This window comes from Ischnura elegans, chromosome 2, assembly GCF_921293095.1.
Source record: "Ischnura elegans chromosome 2, ioIscEleg1.1, whole genome shotgun sequence".
In the NCBI taxonomy this organism is placed as follows: Eukaryota; Metazoa; Arthropoda; class Insecta; order Odonata; family Coenagrionidae; genus Ischnura; species Ischnura elegans.
Window position 1 is genome coordinate 41,148,954 of NC_060247.1, and position 17,284 is coordinate 41,166,237.

Sequence of the window (17,284 nt, forward strand, 5' to 3'; positions counted from 1 at the left end):
GGACAAAATTCTGCAATTTCATGAACAAACAAAACATTTCTGTAGACTAACACAGTACAATAGAGCCTCACTTATGAAACTTTCAGGGGAGAACAGAAAAAAGTTTCATATGTGAGGTTTTTTTATATTTAGCATGAAATCCTTTTCAATAGGGGTCAGTCTGTTTCCAGGATGCAATTACTCATTTGGAGGCAAGAAATTGAAGCCTTATAATCTGATTTACTCACAAGCCACACCACAGATGATGCGTTACTTCAAGAGAAACATAACTTAGCATTCCTGAATAATATTACCCACGGTTGAACGTCATGGTCAAACTGCTAGCATTTATGGCTCTAATCCGCAGGGCTATCATACTGGAGAAAATTCGGAATGGTGATACTAAATGTTCACAGAGAATCCAATCTTCAAAAAATGTTGGCTCATTAACAGCAGTTTTCAAGAAATTCACTTTACCACTTATAGACAAACCCAAGAATGAAGATTGAAGAAATGAGATATCTGAGGAAAGTCATCCAAATTAACCTCAAAATTAGGGAGCAAAATTTGACTAATGCATCACTAAGGCTTCACACCCTTAGGGCCAGGGTTCAACTCCTGGCAGTGGCAGAAACTTTCCAGAGATGGCAGTAACCCTGCTTAAGAGTAGCATGGAGGGAACTTCCAGTGCAACACACTCTCCGGCAGATGGGACGTTAAGACCTGGTTAAGCCTATCGTTACAACCTGGCTAATTCCAACACAGGGTTTCTATCCTCTCTCCTTTACCTCATGGCGAAAATGACCCCAGCTGTTGGCTGCCTCCCTCTAAATACCATAACATAGATAATACGGAGCACATGGCACCTGGCAGTGGCGTAAGTGTGGGAGGGGGATGACGAATGACGATGACGAATTGATTCTGCTTAAAGTTAAAATGCCAAAATGTTAAATTGCCAAAAATTAAGTGCCAAAATGATGCAACATATATTTCCAGGCATGTCATTTTTTTTTTCAATTTTCCGGGAATCCACATTGCTTCAGGGGTGAGGGGGTGGGGAGGGGCACCCCCCAGGCATTACTATCCCCCCTCCCAAAGCATATTCCTAGTTACGCCACTGGCACCTAGGATATCCCGTAATTAAGATTTTTCCAGTGTTTAGATAACTTTTTTTAAGTGAGCAATTTAAATAACTGCACAACTGCCGTCAGTCATGAATGAACAAAAATAGATTAAGAGCCCGGAAAAGTCTCCCCTCACTATAATGTTAATGGACTAAAAATGAATTTCCCCAATTGAAACTTAAGCAATAGTAGATTGATTCTACCGGGTATAGCTTCTCTGTCGGCATTCTTTCACATGATTTGTCTTCACGGAATATTTTACTCTCCATTTCTGATAACAACACCGGATACTTTTTGTACATCGATATAATGGTCATAAGCCATTCCCGAGTCGAAAGGAACAGCCTTATCTTTAATATTTTGAATTTGACTTTAATGATTACGTGACGACTGACGATGCGAGTTATTCTCTGATGGTATTCACACTAACTCTTGTTCTGTTAAAAAATAAACGATTGCCACCAGGTAGAGTTAAGCTGCTAGCTATTCAAGGTCCAACTATGTTTCATTTAAACCCACTGAGATACAAGTTGGGGCAGTTTTGATCTGCGTGTCACATAAGCAACTTTCCCCTGGCTCAATTCGTCCTGCAGATACGGCATTAGCCCGCAGAATGAGACCACGCATGCTGTTTTTACCATCGTGTTGAATCACTATCGACTTCATCCATACTGCATACTGCAAATTTTTAAGGGCTCATTTGGACGTTATTTTGCTTGGGTGACGGAAAACTTAACCTTGGAAAAATTCTTGAAAATCTTCCAAGATAGATATTCCATAGTTCATAATTCCGGATAAACGATCATTTACTATAGTTGAAATTAATGTATAATAAATATCATCGCTCATTATTAAAACTTAATATTCTTTATTAACATATCTACGTTATGAGCACATACTACTCCCGCTCCAGTGACTAAAATCGGCGTGCGTACCGCAATCTTCTCGTAGAGCAGTTCTCTGATAAGTCGTATAAGTGAGGTATTTTATCTCATTGGACTGGAAAAATACGTTTCGTAACCGAGGTCGTCGTATAAGTGAAAAGTTTCATAACCGAGGTTGGAAATGCATTGGTTCATATGGGGTTATTCACGGAACGAAAAAAATCGGTGTGTAAGTGAGGTCATCGTATAACTGAGTGTCGTATAACCAAGGTTCTATTATATTTAATAACTTCTGCCAATCAGTCAATACCCACAACTATGGGTGCTGTGTCCTTTCCCCCCTCCCCGTCAGCTCCTTCGGCGAGTGTTGCCGTGCTCGGGGTTTCTCAGGTTCTGCACTCCATGGGGCCTGAGCCCCCTCAAAAATTAGTTATGGGCTAGAGGAAAAAATGTCAGGCTGGTCGATTTTCCCCGGAGTGTCCAGATATTTAGATTCGAGTTATCAGGGTTCTAATGTTGATCATATGACTCTTCTAAAACTCAAAACTCACTACTTATAAAATTTCCCAGGGCAAGATCCCCGGTTTGGGCCCCCCCAATATTTTTTGTAAGTAGGCATCCCTGATTGGGAGCCACTACAGACTTGAAGGCTGTGCACTAGGCTTAGATTTCCAGGGCAATTGAGAATGGATACGTTTAAGAGTGACACAGAGAACATCATTTTAGAACCCCACTACATTTCCAGGTCTGACAGAAACAATAAATCAAGAGAAATATTTTGCCGAAATGATAGGTCTGGGAATTTGTTTTTTCCCCGCATGATAAAAGGCTTCAATAAATGTTAGGACTAATTTCATTACAGCATTTTCTTTTTATGTGAAAACGGCTGGTGTCCTGACACCCCTTGCCCTACACCTATTGAGGTAGCTTGCAGGATTGAGTGCAGATATGTGATGTAGCCATTATGGTCAAAAAATAATTTTAACTTTCAAAGCAGGGAGAAAACTGTCAGATTCCCCTGCTTTATTAATGTGCATTAGACTTAACCAACATGGATATAGTTCAGTCAAAAGGACAAGAGACAGTTCAGACAAAAATTCCAAAGCATATATTTTACTATTGTTGATACCATTTCCCAAATGTTTCTGCAGTGCAATGAAGTTTTATAAAAATTCTCAATGTGTCATTATTAGAACAGCACGATGTTTATTCCTCATACCATCATCAGAAGACGTCAATCAATAATAACTTCTTTTGGATATAAATACAAACAATATGTAATATTATAGCATGCTAATGAGCAGTAATGACTTACCAAACTGAGATCTGTCTGAGGGATGACCATTTTTGGAGAATTACGGGATGGCCCTAGAGGACCAACTTTTAAGAAACCAAGAAAAGAATCTATATATTGGTTGAATATGTCCTCAATAAAATGCTGCTGCCCTCGGTCTGGCCACTCCTGGATCCAACGCTTAAGAAACGGCTTGTACCCCAAGTCTTGAGGATCAACATACACCATTCCAGCACGAGACACTGTAGCAGGTGATGCATACTGCAAATCACCAACCTGGTAAAGAAATAAAATATGCATTAAAAATACAAATATCTGCACTATTTCATGCTTATGCATTTCCAATTTCCTCTGCAACTGCAACAGAGCTTTTAAAAAGGGAAATCAAATCCCTTTCTTGCTGTAATCCCAAACAGACACACACATAACACATTCCACCCAAAAAGATGCACATGCACATCAAGCATCCATTCCCATGAAGCTAGATCTTGAACATTCACCGTCACATTAAACCATCTGCTGCACTGATCACTAAAAAAAGTCTAGGTTGAATGCATTAGCAGAAGATACATGAAGATTTTTCTAACAGGTAACCAGAATAGATGGCTTTACATTGATTACAGCCCCAATACCAAAATACAAATCTAGTTCAACTCTCGATACAATCAGGTGGCCACCCACTTTCATATTGGGGCATAATAATTCTAATATATAAGAGGCAAGGACAATTTCCATACACCACACGCTAGAACCAAAGGGATTTCCTTGGGTCCGGAATATATGGGTATAAAATTGTACAACAGATTGCCCTCTGGATTGAAGGAAATTCAAACTATCGGTGTTTTTAGAAGAAAAGTAAGGGATTTTTTTACTTAAAAACCTATTTTATTCCGTAAATGAGTACTTGGGAGTCGAATGAGTGTATTATCCCATTGTATATATAATTAAGGTATTTTTATATTATGTAATTATTGGACATGTGCAATTTTCTTGACGTGCCTTACATCAATGCACATTGATGTAATTGATCTCTTGGCAAATAAAATGAATGACTGAATATACATGAAACCAGATTATTTAGTCCAATTCACTAGCCTACAAATTTAAAATACACAGGAATACACCTCATTTAACGACAATGAGTAAATGTCAATCTTTTATTACAGACAAAGCATTTATCTCCACACAATATTGAACTTATTCCTTAACTGCTATCACAAACCTCAAAGAGCAAGGCACAATACGACTGCAGACGAATACGCTCCCCATTGGCAAGTGTAAGAAGTTTATTATCATCCATAACAGAGTTCATATTTTCAATCCACAAGGCATCAACATCACCATCAAAGAGAATATAATGCTGCTCTCCCTCATTGGTAATAGGCCGATTCATTTCTCGAAAAATTTGAGAGAGAAGACCATCAGTCCAATCTCTTGTAGCTGGGTCAAGTATCCCATAAAGTTCAATGACAGAGCATGCCTGCAAAGCAAAAAGCATTCTCAGCTACACTTTTACTAGAAATACTTCTTCGAAATATATCTTTCTCATGGTAAAATTTATTGTTTTAAATATATAAATAATAAAAATTTTCAAGCCATTTTAGTAGCCAAAAATATTTTTCAGCAGGATTCATTTGAAGGAGAAGATCAAATTGAAGGTTTTCATGTGAAGGCGGGCTGCTTAACTCTCGTCATTTGGCCTCATTTTCTTACACTGGTAGGGACTCATATGTTTTGTTGGTGATGTATATATAAAACATGCATCATTATTAGGCATTGTAAAAAATATTTTAGACAATTTATACACTATGAAGATTTAAAAAAAATCCCTATTCAAATTCAAAATTTGAAACATCCAGTCAGTCACATATGAAAGCCACCTTTTCTCCTAGAAGTAAATGCATCAAAACATTCTGGATGAGCATGCTAAAATACATATTTACCTTAGGATTTAAAATTGAAATCTTTGTTGGCCTCCCAAGAGCTGTATGGGTCTTCACTAAAGTATCTATCACAACTGTTTTGCCTCCACCAGTAGGCCCAACAACCATTGTAGAATGCCTTGTAGACATGGTTTCAAACATTTGAATGACCTTATCTACCTATAAAAAAGCTATTTAAATGTAAATATTCTTGCACTCATACTGCTTCATCACATAGTCATTTTTATTTTTCTCCCATTAACTGCTCCTTGAGCAAGACTCAACAAGGAATCTCTAAATAAAAGATTCAAATTCACCACTACACTTCCTTATTGTCAACAAAATATTCTTCATGAAAAAATAAATTTAAAAAATCATTATCCGAAGCAAAAAAATACCACAAATTTTACCTGTGTTTTGAGAACAATATAGCCACCTTCCTCCAGCATGCGTTCAACACAAAGTTTGAAATCTGGGTGAGTAACTCTTGGGCAGCTAAGACCAGGAAACAAATCATATATGAGTCCCAGAAACAGAGGAACATCATCGTAAACAAACTTCGGGAGGTTCATATCTCTGGAAAATAATACATAATATTATGAAAATCCCTTCTTCATGTGAATAGTGCAGTAAATTTTAACAACATCGTTAATAGCTATGAATTTATTAATCACAAGGAATACACTTAGTCTTTTATTTATCAATTTTATTATATCGAGTACATAATGCTCTCAAATATTTACGTACCAGTAAATGATAGGGGAATACAGTTATCAGTGATAATAATAAAAATTCATCAATGAGTAGTCAAGTCTGGCTAAGGCTTAGTGAGAATATTTAATTAAGAGTGATTCCTGAGGCAGTAGCATAGAAAAAAATATGAGTGGGGTTGACTTTGATAGGGAGTAGTTTTTGAAAGGCTACAAATAAAACACTTTCTCATAAGTATTTAGTCCCCCTCCCTCCCCATTAAGATGTTACTATATCTTGAGACAAGTTTGTTTCCACAAAAAAATTATAAGCCTTATTATTCTTATTTACAAATATTACAGCCTAATAAGAAATTTTCTACTGGCATAGCACTCAAAACCAAAAACCAAAATTGACTGAATTTCATTTAAAATTACCCTATAATGGGACAATAACTCTCTATTTATGAAAGCCCTTTCACTACAAAAAAATTCTGTTAAAGCTAACTGCAAAGTCCCTAGGATATACTCCTATATCTATACACCCTTAAATCACAGAATACTACTTGGGGATTTTTGGATAGCTAACAACCTAAGCGGGCTGGGAAGAATATCTTATCACAAGTTTTATTCTGCCCCATAGCCCAAAGCACATGGTTTTATTGCGTTCTTCAGTTAAGCCTGAATCACATGATCATTTGTTCCGTCCCTCTTAGTGATCACGTTAGTGATCATTTTTCTGAATCACACAGTCCCTCTTACCGTCGCTTTCCGCATCATTTCCGATTTCACAGCTCGTTGTCATAGGACCCGCATTACGAAAATATATAATGTGTTTATGTTTACCAATGTCATTCCCACGATTGTCAATGTTGCGCTGCAATAGCTCGATATGGGCATACGATCTGATTGGTGTTTCAGTGACAGAAAAAGTGACCAGAGTAGTGATGAAAAAAGTGATGGGAATCCCCATCATTGGAGTGATCACAAAAAATAATTGCGCGTGACAATCACTTCCGAGTGATCACTAGAGTGATCGCTGGAGTTATCACTCGAAAATGACGAAAAAGATGATCGTGTGAGTCAGCATTAACCCTTTCACTGCTGTTCAATCTCCGGAAACCTTCTCCTCACATGCGGCGAAAATGTTAAAATGCATTTCCTGGGTCCATGGAGCAGGTACTTCCAGGATGAGTGTGGTACACCCTCCGAAGGGTCACTAATCCCCGACCCTATTCTCGACGAACTCACCCACGCAGGACCGTGTCATCGGCCCTACCAGCGGGGACCCTACCTCCGGAAAAGTGACCGCTCTGACTGCAATTTGAAAATCAATCAATCAATCAATCCGATCATCACAATATGATTGTTTTCATTGCACTCCTGTCAATCAAGCAATCAAGTACGTCTTTGAACCGTGTCTCTGCGATAAAAAATAACGATTTTGTTAACTTTGCAACAAAACGTGGCTGCGGACCACCGGAAAACGGCCATTATATCATATATGATTTTGTTAACTTAGATATAATGGCCATTTTCCGGTGGTCAGACTATAGTTAGCAAAATCATTCACCTAAGCGCACGCATCAGTACAACTTCCTCATTTAGATCAGGTGAACCCCTCTTCAACTCTCCTGCCATTACTAAAACTGACTTCAAAGCACGGAGGCCAAAATCATAGTGATGCTGCTTTGACAGTTGCTCCCGAGCCAGTTTGTACAACACAGTCATCTTTTTTGCGAGAACCTGTAAGAAGGTAAAAATGTTTTGATAAGATTCAGATCACTATCAATATCTACTATGTAATGCTGTTTTTCAATATCTTATATACACGGGAGGGAGGGCACATTGAATAATGGGTAATTTATATTTACTATTATTATTATTATTTATAAATATGACTTTGACTTTCTTATTAATATAAACCAAAATTTTACTTTCATTTTAATAATAATAATAATAATAATCTTTATTTGCCTGAAAGACAATTATATGCAATACATAAATTGTATAAGGCACGTCAAAAACACAGGTTGGGTACAAATAAAAGATATAAGGCACAAACAGCAAAGTGAGGTGAGCATATATAATATTACTGTGACAGGTACTCTGATATAGAGTAAAAGCAGCCTGAAAGTAAAAAGTCTTTCAGCTTGTTTTTAAATACCCCTTGACTCATGGGATCTTTTAGCTCCATAGGGAGCTTATTGTACAAAAGTGGACTCATAAATTGTTCACCACAGGCAGCACTTTTAGTCCGTACATAGGGGACATGCAAATCTTTGTGCTGCCTCGTATAATGAGTGTGAATGCTGGCGTTTGGGACAAAGTCTTGGAAGTTAGTCTTTACTTTGAGAAGTATGGTGAATATATAAAGACAGGGCACAGGTAATATTCGTAGATCTTTAAACAATGGCCGACAGGGTGTCCGATAGGGTTTGTTGGACAATAAGCGTACCACTCTTTTTTGAATTTTGAATATGGTAACGGCATGTGGAGATGAACCCCAATGCAGAATGCTGTACAGAACATGAGAGTGGAATTCACCATAATACAAGAGTAGCAGAACATCTAGTGACACAGTGGAGCGTATATACCTGATTAGATAACACACAGAACTGAGCTTACGTGCCAATTCGCTGATATGCATTGCCCAGGAAAGATTAGAATCAATAGTCACACCCAAAAACTTTGTACTCTCGACTTGTGGTATACATGCACCGTTAAGGTCCACAGTGATCTGCCTATTATTTTTTCCAATATTTGTGAAGTAGATAAGTTGAGATTTACAAACATTAGGCTTCAAACAATTTTTAACACACCATTTATACAACTGCTGGGATACAGAGTTAGCAGAGGTACATAAGCTATTCACTTGAGATGAGGTAACAACAAAATTGGCATCATCAGCATATAACACAGGGGTTATATCAGAGGATCGAGAGACAAAGTTAGTGAGATCATTCACATATACTAAAAACAAGATAGAACAGATCCTTGGGGGACACCTTGGGAAATAACTTTTGGTGGGGAAATAAATTTCACACCATTGGACACTACAGCAACAGTCTGTGATCTGTTGGCGAGGTATGATTCCAACCAGAGAAATGGAATACCTCTAATACCAAAATAGGATATCTTATTCATAAGAATTTTATGGTTGACACTATCAAAGGCCTTAGATAAGTCATAGAACAAGCCAAGTACTTCAGCTTTGTTGTCTAGAGCATTCAGAATTATATTGACTGCCTGAGAAATAGCTTCGGAAGTTGATCTTTTCTTTCGAAAACCATATTGATGGGGAGAAAGATAGTTATTTGATTCCAGGTAAGAGGTCAATCTGTTGTAGAAAATTTGCTCGAAAACCTTGCCAAGCTGATTGATAATTGAAATTGGTCTAAAGGAGTTAAAATCATGAGCAGAACCCTTTTTCTTGTAAAGTGGGATAACTTTAGAACTCTTTAGAGAATCTGGGAAAATTCCTAGCTGGAGAGAGTTGTTAATGAGTAGTAGAAGAGGAGATTTAATGTATTCATATGATAAACATATTAGAAAATGGGGGACATCATCAGGACCAGCACAATACTTAGGGCTAGACTTGAAGATGATAGAGGTCAATTCACGTTCAGAGCAAGGATGAAGGAAGAAGGAGGTAGGTGAGGAATGAGGTTGAAGGGGGAGGAAATCAGGAGGGGGGGATAAGCCAGAGGGGCAAGAGAAGTGATCATTGAAGGCAGATGCTAGTTGAAGAGAATCAGTGATGAAATTGCCAAAGCTATCCTTGAGCTGAGGGTGAGTAGGATTTACATTCAGTTTTGAACTATTTATAATCTTCCAAATGGCCTTGGACTTATTATCAGCAGATGCAATTTGAATGTTATTATAGTTATGTTTGGCTTCAGAGATCATTTTTCTATATTTCTTTTTCAGCTCTTTGTGTCGAGACTTAAGTTCAGGATTATTAGCCTGGTGACAAGCATATGCAAGGTCTTTCAGGATGTGAGAAAGGTGACGTATGTCATCTGTGATCCAAGGATTACAAGGAGAAGGTTTAGCCTTAATTTTGGTCACAGGAAATGAAAATTCAAAGAAGGCTAAATATTTATAGTAAAATGAATTGAAACTAGTGTTAAAATCAACTGAGGAGTAGACCTCATCCCATGACTCATTATCCAATAAGCTTAGGAAAGTTTCTATATTGGATTGGGACCAAGAGCGACCCATACGAAATTTGATGGGGGCTGCAGTTGTGATTGCAAAGGAAGCTACAATAGGATAGTGATCAGACAGGTCACACTTGAGAACCTTTGAGACAGTAGATGTAGGGTCAAAGTTAGAAATGATGTTGTCAAGCAAAGTAGAGGATTGGTCTGTCACACGGGTAGGTTGATCAATAAGAAGAAAAAGATTAAAAGACTTTAGGAGGCAAAGAAAGTCTTGCTGGTCCTTGCTGTCCTTTGACATATCTACATTAAAGTCCCCAGAGATAATCAACAGTTGATCAGGTCTGGTAAGGGTTATTTCATCCAACAAACAGTGAAATTTCTCCAAAAAGAGTTGAAAACAGCCAATAGGAGACCTATACAGTGTCAATACACAAATAGAATAGGTCCCAAAGATAACATCGGCCATAGAGAATTCAAATGACCGTTCTATCAATAGATATTTGTAGGAACTATTTGAGGCAGCCACTTCAAGATCATTTTTACCCAGAATCATGACACCACCGTTTTTAAATGATGATCGACAAAAGGAATCAATAACTTTGTACCCAGGTACAACAATAGAGGCTAACTCATCCTCCTTGAGCCAGTGCTCACATAAACACACAATAGTTGGGTCCATTTCAGCTAGAAGAACTTCAAGCTCACCCAATTTGTTGCTAATGCACTGTACATTGGCATGAAGCACAGCAAGAGCCTTGGCATTTAATGAGGTAACCTTTTTTATCCCTGCGGCAGGTTCACATGAACCCTCCGAAAAAAATAACGCTTAACCATGACATTCTTGGGCCAAAAAGCAGGGTCCATTAAGATATTTTGACTTTCAGAGTCCACTGAAACACGAAAGGAGGAATAGTCACAAAATGCACAATAAAGTTTGAAATTGGCTCAAATCAGCCCACCATCCCCTTCTTAATCACTAATTTAGTAACATTGATATGGGAACAACACCACCCTTTAAAACACCCCTTTAAAACCTTTTGTTTGTCACGGTTTTTACAGCACCATTGTTTTGTGCATCCTTGAAAACCTTTCAGTTAGTACGTTGATTTCCTGGAAATTTTTGCACACAAATGTGAATGTTGACCACCTTATGACCTCATGAGATTAACAACTTAACAAAATGGATACTGTGTGTACTTCGCACCTCACTTGGTCACCACCCTTTGGTTGGAGACATTAGTTTCCTTGATAAATCAAATCATGCCTTTATGACCCTTGACCTCTGAATATCAAAAAATCAACAATACTGATAAATGAACTCCAAAACTGACTTAAGGACCCTTTAAAACCTATGGTTCAACACGTTGGTTGTCACGATGGCCCAACGTTTATCTCTATGACCTTTGACCTCCGTATTAACCTTGGAGGTCAAATAGTGGATAAGACGAGTATTTGGGCAATACCAGTGACTTGGGAACCCTTTAAAACTCATGGATCGACACCTTTGATGGTATCCTATTCTTTTTGCCACCCTTATGACCTTGACTGTGACCTTACTAGGTCAACGGTTGAATTTTCGTGAATAAAAATGTTATTTCAGGTTTCCTCGTGTCCGAAAACCTAAGAATTGACATCTTGGTCAATGAAATTCAGACTTTTTTCTACCTCGATTTTTTTTTTTACATTGAAACCCCATAAGGCAAATTCAAAATTTTGGTTTGGGCCCACATTGTGAGGTCGAAAGGTCAAAATTGTAAAATTTTGCTTGCACTCAACAAAACTTAGGACCTCTCCCCATAAGTATGCCAATTTTCAATAATATTGCTCAAGGGGAAGTAACTAAAATTAGAGGTCAAAAATGCCACACGACCCTTGGGACAGTCTGTATATGAAGCAATTACAAATCAATATTATCAGATGAATGAAGATAAAAATTGGACATGGATAAGGAAAGGACAAAGGATATATTTCATGCCAAAGGCAGGTGAAAAGAAATTGGAGATTTGGCTTGAGTATACATATGTAGTTCAAAGTGATCATCCTTAAGATTGATCTACATACATTAAACTTTACAGCTAATAGTCTTTTTCCATGTTTACTCATTCAATCCCCAAAATATCCTTCTTAACTACTCCATAACAACAAATTATAATGGTCATGCAAATAATTCATGAGTGAAATTCAGCATCAAAAATCTCATTCCTGAATTGGATTAGTTTAAATTAGGTAAGTAGGAAACACAGGCAGGGGCAGATTCAAGGGAAGGGATCTCAGGGATCATGGCCCTCTCCCCAAATTTTATCAAAAAAATTTATTTCTATTAGCTTAATAGTTTTTGCATACTTGTAAAGGAGTAAAGAGATTTTATGTACATTAAAATGCATGGCTACAAGACCCAAACATTAGAGAAGTTCGAGTTGTATTTATCATAGAGCGTAGCACTCCCTTCTGTTAAAATGCCCCTCTCTCTCACCTTGGCACTCAGGAAGCCTTCAGAAAACAACATGATCTGACAAATAAGCTCCAGATCAGGAACCACACACACAACAGGTCGAAAAAGAGCTTTCACAGACTCTGGTAATTCAGTTCTCCCAGCATAACCAGGATTCATGGTGATAAAGATACCAACTTTATCATCCAGCTTTATTTCTTTGCCTTCAAACTATGGAAGAAAGTAAAAAATCATTCATATCACGAGTACGGAAAATGCTAACGTAGCACCATTCATTTTTATATTACCATGAAACTGGACACTTTTTGTAGCAATGCACTACGAATTGTCCGCAACTGAGAAGAAATCACAGACAAAACTGATATATCTATTCTGTTGAATTCATCAAAGCAACCCCATGCACCACACTGTGATAAACCAGCTAGAATTGTTCCCATTGCCTTGAAGTCCATACCCTCTCCACAATTGGTTACAATGCATAGCAATCCCAATGCCTTAGCTAAATCTTTAGTCGTTTCTGTCTTTCCTGTTCCCGCTGGTCCTGGAAGGCAAAGAAGACCAAAGATTCAGAATAGAATAGAAACAAGGAGTGTGTAAAGCAACTCAAAATTCAAGTAAAGTAGAAGGGGGTAGTTGATAAAAGAACTTCTCGCAACTAGCGTAGTAGTAGTAGTAAGTAGAATTATTAAATATTTGGGTGTGCCTACAACTAGGGTCATTAGCACCACACATTCCACTGCCACATCAGCTATACATATAAAACTCAATTGCTGTTCGCTAGTCTTGCTAAAACTCAAGAACGGCTGGACCGATTTGGCTAATTTTGGTTTTAAAATATTAGTGGAAATCCAGGGAAAGTTTAAAAGGTGAGAATATTAATCCTCAGGGCCCATGACGCCCTGGAATGGACCCTGAATCATTTTCATAAGATATACATGTAAAGTTCATTATTAATGTCTGCAAACCTATTTTTCTTTTGCATATTTAAATTTGTGATAATGGCCACATATAGTTGGAGCATATACCATTGTTACTATTGGAAAGAAAAAATAAGTACAATTGTTATTCTTGCAATCAATCTTCATTTTCTACATGATTAATGGCAAATTTTGAAAAAAATGATAATAAAAATGCTGTAATTTTAGCATTTTCAGCTTACCCTGCTCCCTTGACGACCATTGGTATTGTTTGTGTAGTTTGATATCTCTTTCTAACTTTATTCACCAAATAAATCCTTTGCTATAGATGTTAAAAAATTCATCTGCCATTATTAATTCACAAATTCGGTGTGAAAAAAAGTTCTTCACTTACTATAGGCTAATTTCATCACTAACCGAGAATGACTCCCATTGGGATGATATGCTTAAGGACTGTAATATCTTCATCCCCTCATCAAATTTCGCAAATTGTTTGCAATCATCATATCGACATGTTTCCCCTAGAATCTGGAAGATTTATGGGTGAAATGAGGGTAAAATGACATGTCCGAGGATGGTTTGTATCATGTATGCTGCCAAACTTTGAACTCTACACTACAAATGACTGCAGAAATTTACAATGAGACATTGATCATAATAGAGACAGCTGCTCATTTGGCAGGATTGAAATATTCCAAAAAAATCTTTTGGTCAAGGCAATAATTACTGTTTATGAAGCATAGTCAATATGGCTATGCAGAAGTAATAAATTATGTTATCTTCAATTTAAAATACCTGTGTACATATCTGTGCTAGAGCAACAACTGTATGCTCCAGAATCATCTTAAAATGTTACTTAAATGGTAACATAGAAACTTAATTTTATTAAATATAAAACTAAATTGTGTGTTATTTTATTGCAATGAAGATAATATGGAGGTTAATCTGGAATTATAAATTAATGAATTTTGCTTATAGTGAAAAGTATAGCATTGCAATAATAAATTGTCTTCAAACTCATCTGAGTTTCAACTTAGTGAAATTGGCTTTAAATTGATATGAGTTTAAAAGTCTGGTGTTCTCACAGCTCTAATATGACTTATTTCAGCTTTTTATTTACATTTAAAGTGACCCAAAAACGATCAAACAAAATCATTTTCAGCTTTTCTTACGGAACAAATTTGAGGATAAAACTAATAACTCAGACGGCCTATAATTATATAATTCATTTCCTAACTGAACCACTTTCAGCCAGACTTGAATAATGTATTTACCTGCAGGAGCTCCTCCTAACTGCATGGATAATGCTTGAGTAATAGTTAAGTATATTCTGTCAGTTAAAGGAGTAATCACCAAACGCCCATTAAGACCCATGTATTCATAGCCATACTTGAAACTTCCTGAAATAAATAAAGTTCATTAAAATTAAAAATACAAGTGTTAAATAAGGTCAAGGGTAACCATAAAAAAACAGCAAAAATTCAACAGGAAATATTTACACACCTGAGCATTGTCGGACCATAAGGTTATCCAGACTCTTCACCCAGTATGATCGAAGCTGACTTTCCCACTCAAACACTTGGGCATCAGCCACACTATTTAATAAAGAAATTTCTAAATTATGCAAAAATATTAAGGAAAGTAATAATTAAACTAGTAAATGGATATTTATCTCCTAAAATTATTATTTTAATTTTTTATTCATTGAAAAACATGAAAGGCCAATGTTTTGGAATTTCATTCCCCATTATCAAGATTTATGGAAACATCAAGTTCTAAAATGCTGGATTCACATATTTTTTAATTAATTAAAAAAAATAGAAACCTACACTGCACAAAATAAAAAAATGTAATAAGAGGTCAACAGCATAACTCATTCTTATGACAATAACACAGTGAACTTTGTATAGATCCCCCTAATGGGCTACATCAATGAATTTTCCTCATCAATTGAAAGACCACAATTCTTACACCTGAACTTACTGAAGTGATAACATATACCTATTAAGCATTATTACACCCTTCAAATAGGAAGAACTCCAATTGGCAAAGTATGCAATAATTTCTCATGCCAAAAAAGTTATTCAACTTGGTTCATGCAGGGCAGTCTGATGAGCATTTTAATTCAACATCACACGGGTCAACAATTGCTACAGAACTTATATGGACACACTGCATACATTTAAGTTGCAAGTATACTACCAAAAACTACTTTATTGCTAAATGTAATTTTTTAAATCTAGTTATCATATTCATACCTGTCTCTGACCAAGTCTTCGACAATATCCCGAGCATGTACATCAATAATCAGAATAGTGTTGAATTTCTTCCTTTCATTTTTGCTCAGATTTGACCGTACACGAACAACCAATTCATTTAGCTGATCATTCAGCTGATTTAAATAATTCTTCATGGCATGCATCATTCCATTCTTCATTCTAACTCAAAAGAATAATGCACGATTACTTAAATGTGGATAGGTTCAATGATATACACTCACATAGGTGAATTATCATATTTTTTTGTGATTACGCCATCATGTAAAAGACCCTTCAAAGTAAATAATTCAAAAATAACTTATTTGGATTATGAAAACTGCTGTATAATGGAACCTAAAGTTTGAAGAAAGAAGAACCTCCCAACAACAGCTTCCATTGCTAGACAATTGTGACATGATTTCACGAATTACTTCACTAAAGATTGGTAGGGAAATACGAGGAGGGATTCGAAAATAGCAAGACTTTTTTAATAAAATATCTATTTATAGATAACCTCTTTTTTAAAACTTCCTTAAGTCTCCTTCAAAATAATCTCTTTAAATGCAAAGCACTTGACTAGTCTTTTTCCTAATTGTTAGAAGCACCTCTGGAACCTTGCCTTGAACATGGGGAAATACATTTCTTTTGAAAATGATGCTGGAAAGGAAAAAATGGTGTGAGTGGGGGGAAAGTTTAGGGAAGCCAAATGTGGAAAGGAATACAGCATACTCCCGATTATATGGGCTAATGATGGGGAGAGTTGGCACCAATAATCGGAAAAGACTAATAATCCAAACTTTCACTTTCATTTCATGTAATTTTCATAATATGTACATGTAAATCAAACAATTTATTATTATTCATGCACAACGACTGATATTTCAGGTAGCTTTCCGGAATCATTCACAGCTATTTTTTCCTGACCATGATCTTATTAGCAGCGATAACATGATTGAATTCCTACTGCTCCATGTAATACCTGATTTCCGAAAACTGCACAGCCATGTCTTTGAGATCACGGATTCAGAAAATTGGTTTTCACGAATGCTTAAAAACCGCTGCGCGACATAGGAAACAACATTGTCAGGCACCACGCCACGTAGTCGTCCCTCGTGCAAGTTGCCTGGTACGCGACTGCTGCGACACGCGGTTCCATGATCCCTAAACGCAATGGCGCACCACAATGTTTAGATAGCATGAATACGGAGCTTCCGTGATGGTAATGGGCACGTGATCTCCCCATCGCACAGCAGTGGTAATTGGAAACCAGGACTTTTGGCAATTTGTCTACACAGGAGAGTGCATGGCTATGATTCATGCTATCTCTACTTCCTCTTCCCCCGCTGCCTTCATTTCTACTATTCCCTTCCTCTCCAGTTTGACCTTGACTACTCACGGCATAAATATGTCAGGTTGCGACAAAATCTCTGGTTCCTTTGGACCATATTCATCCGAATGCTTTCTGCGCATTTGCAATATGAAATATACAATTATAGATGGTAGAAAACATTTCTCTCAATTTGCGATTGGTTAACCATTGAAGAATCTTCTGAAATTGATCAAGAGTTTTTTTTCCACCACTGATGGTCATCTGCATGC

The 17,284-nt window shown here is 36.9% G+C and overlaps 1 protein-coding gene across 1 annotated transcript in view; it reads right to left on the minus strand.

Annotated features, from left to right (window-relative positions):
• LOC124153638 (dynein axonemal heavy chain 10) overlaps positions 1–17,284 on the minus strand; it is a 208,524-nt gene that overhangs the window by 81,766 nt on the left and 109,474 nt on the right. Inside the window, exons 32-41 of the mRNA XM_046526934.1 lie at positions 15,686–15,865; positions 14,931–15,022; positions 14,702–14,827; positions 12,798–13,051; positions 12,532–12,720; positions 7,466–7,638; positions 5,614–5,779; positions 5,225–5,383; positions 4,504–4,761; positions 3,303–3,557 (exon numbers count right to left, since the gene is read on the minus strand). Coding sequence (XP_046382890.1) covers positions 3,303–3,557; positions 4,504–4,761; positions 5,225–5,383; positions 5,614–5,779; positions 7,466–7,638; positions 12,532–12,720; positions 12,798–13,051; positions 14,702–14,827; positions 14,931–15,022; positions 15,686–15,865 — 1,852 coding nt within the window. The remainder of the gene's footprint in view (positions 1–3,302; positions 3,558–4,503; positions 4,762–5,224; positions 5,384–5,613; positions 5,780–7,465; positions 7,639–12,531; positions 12,721–12,797; positions 13,052–14,701; positions 14,828–14,930; positions 15,023–15,685; positions 15,866–17,284) is intronic.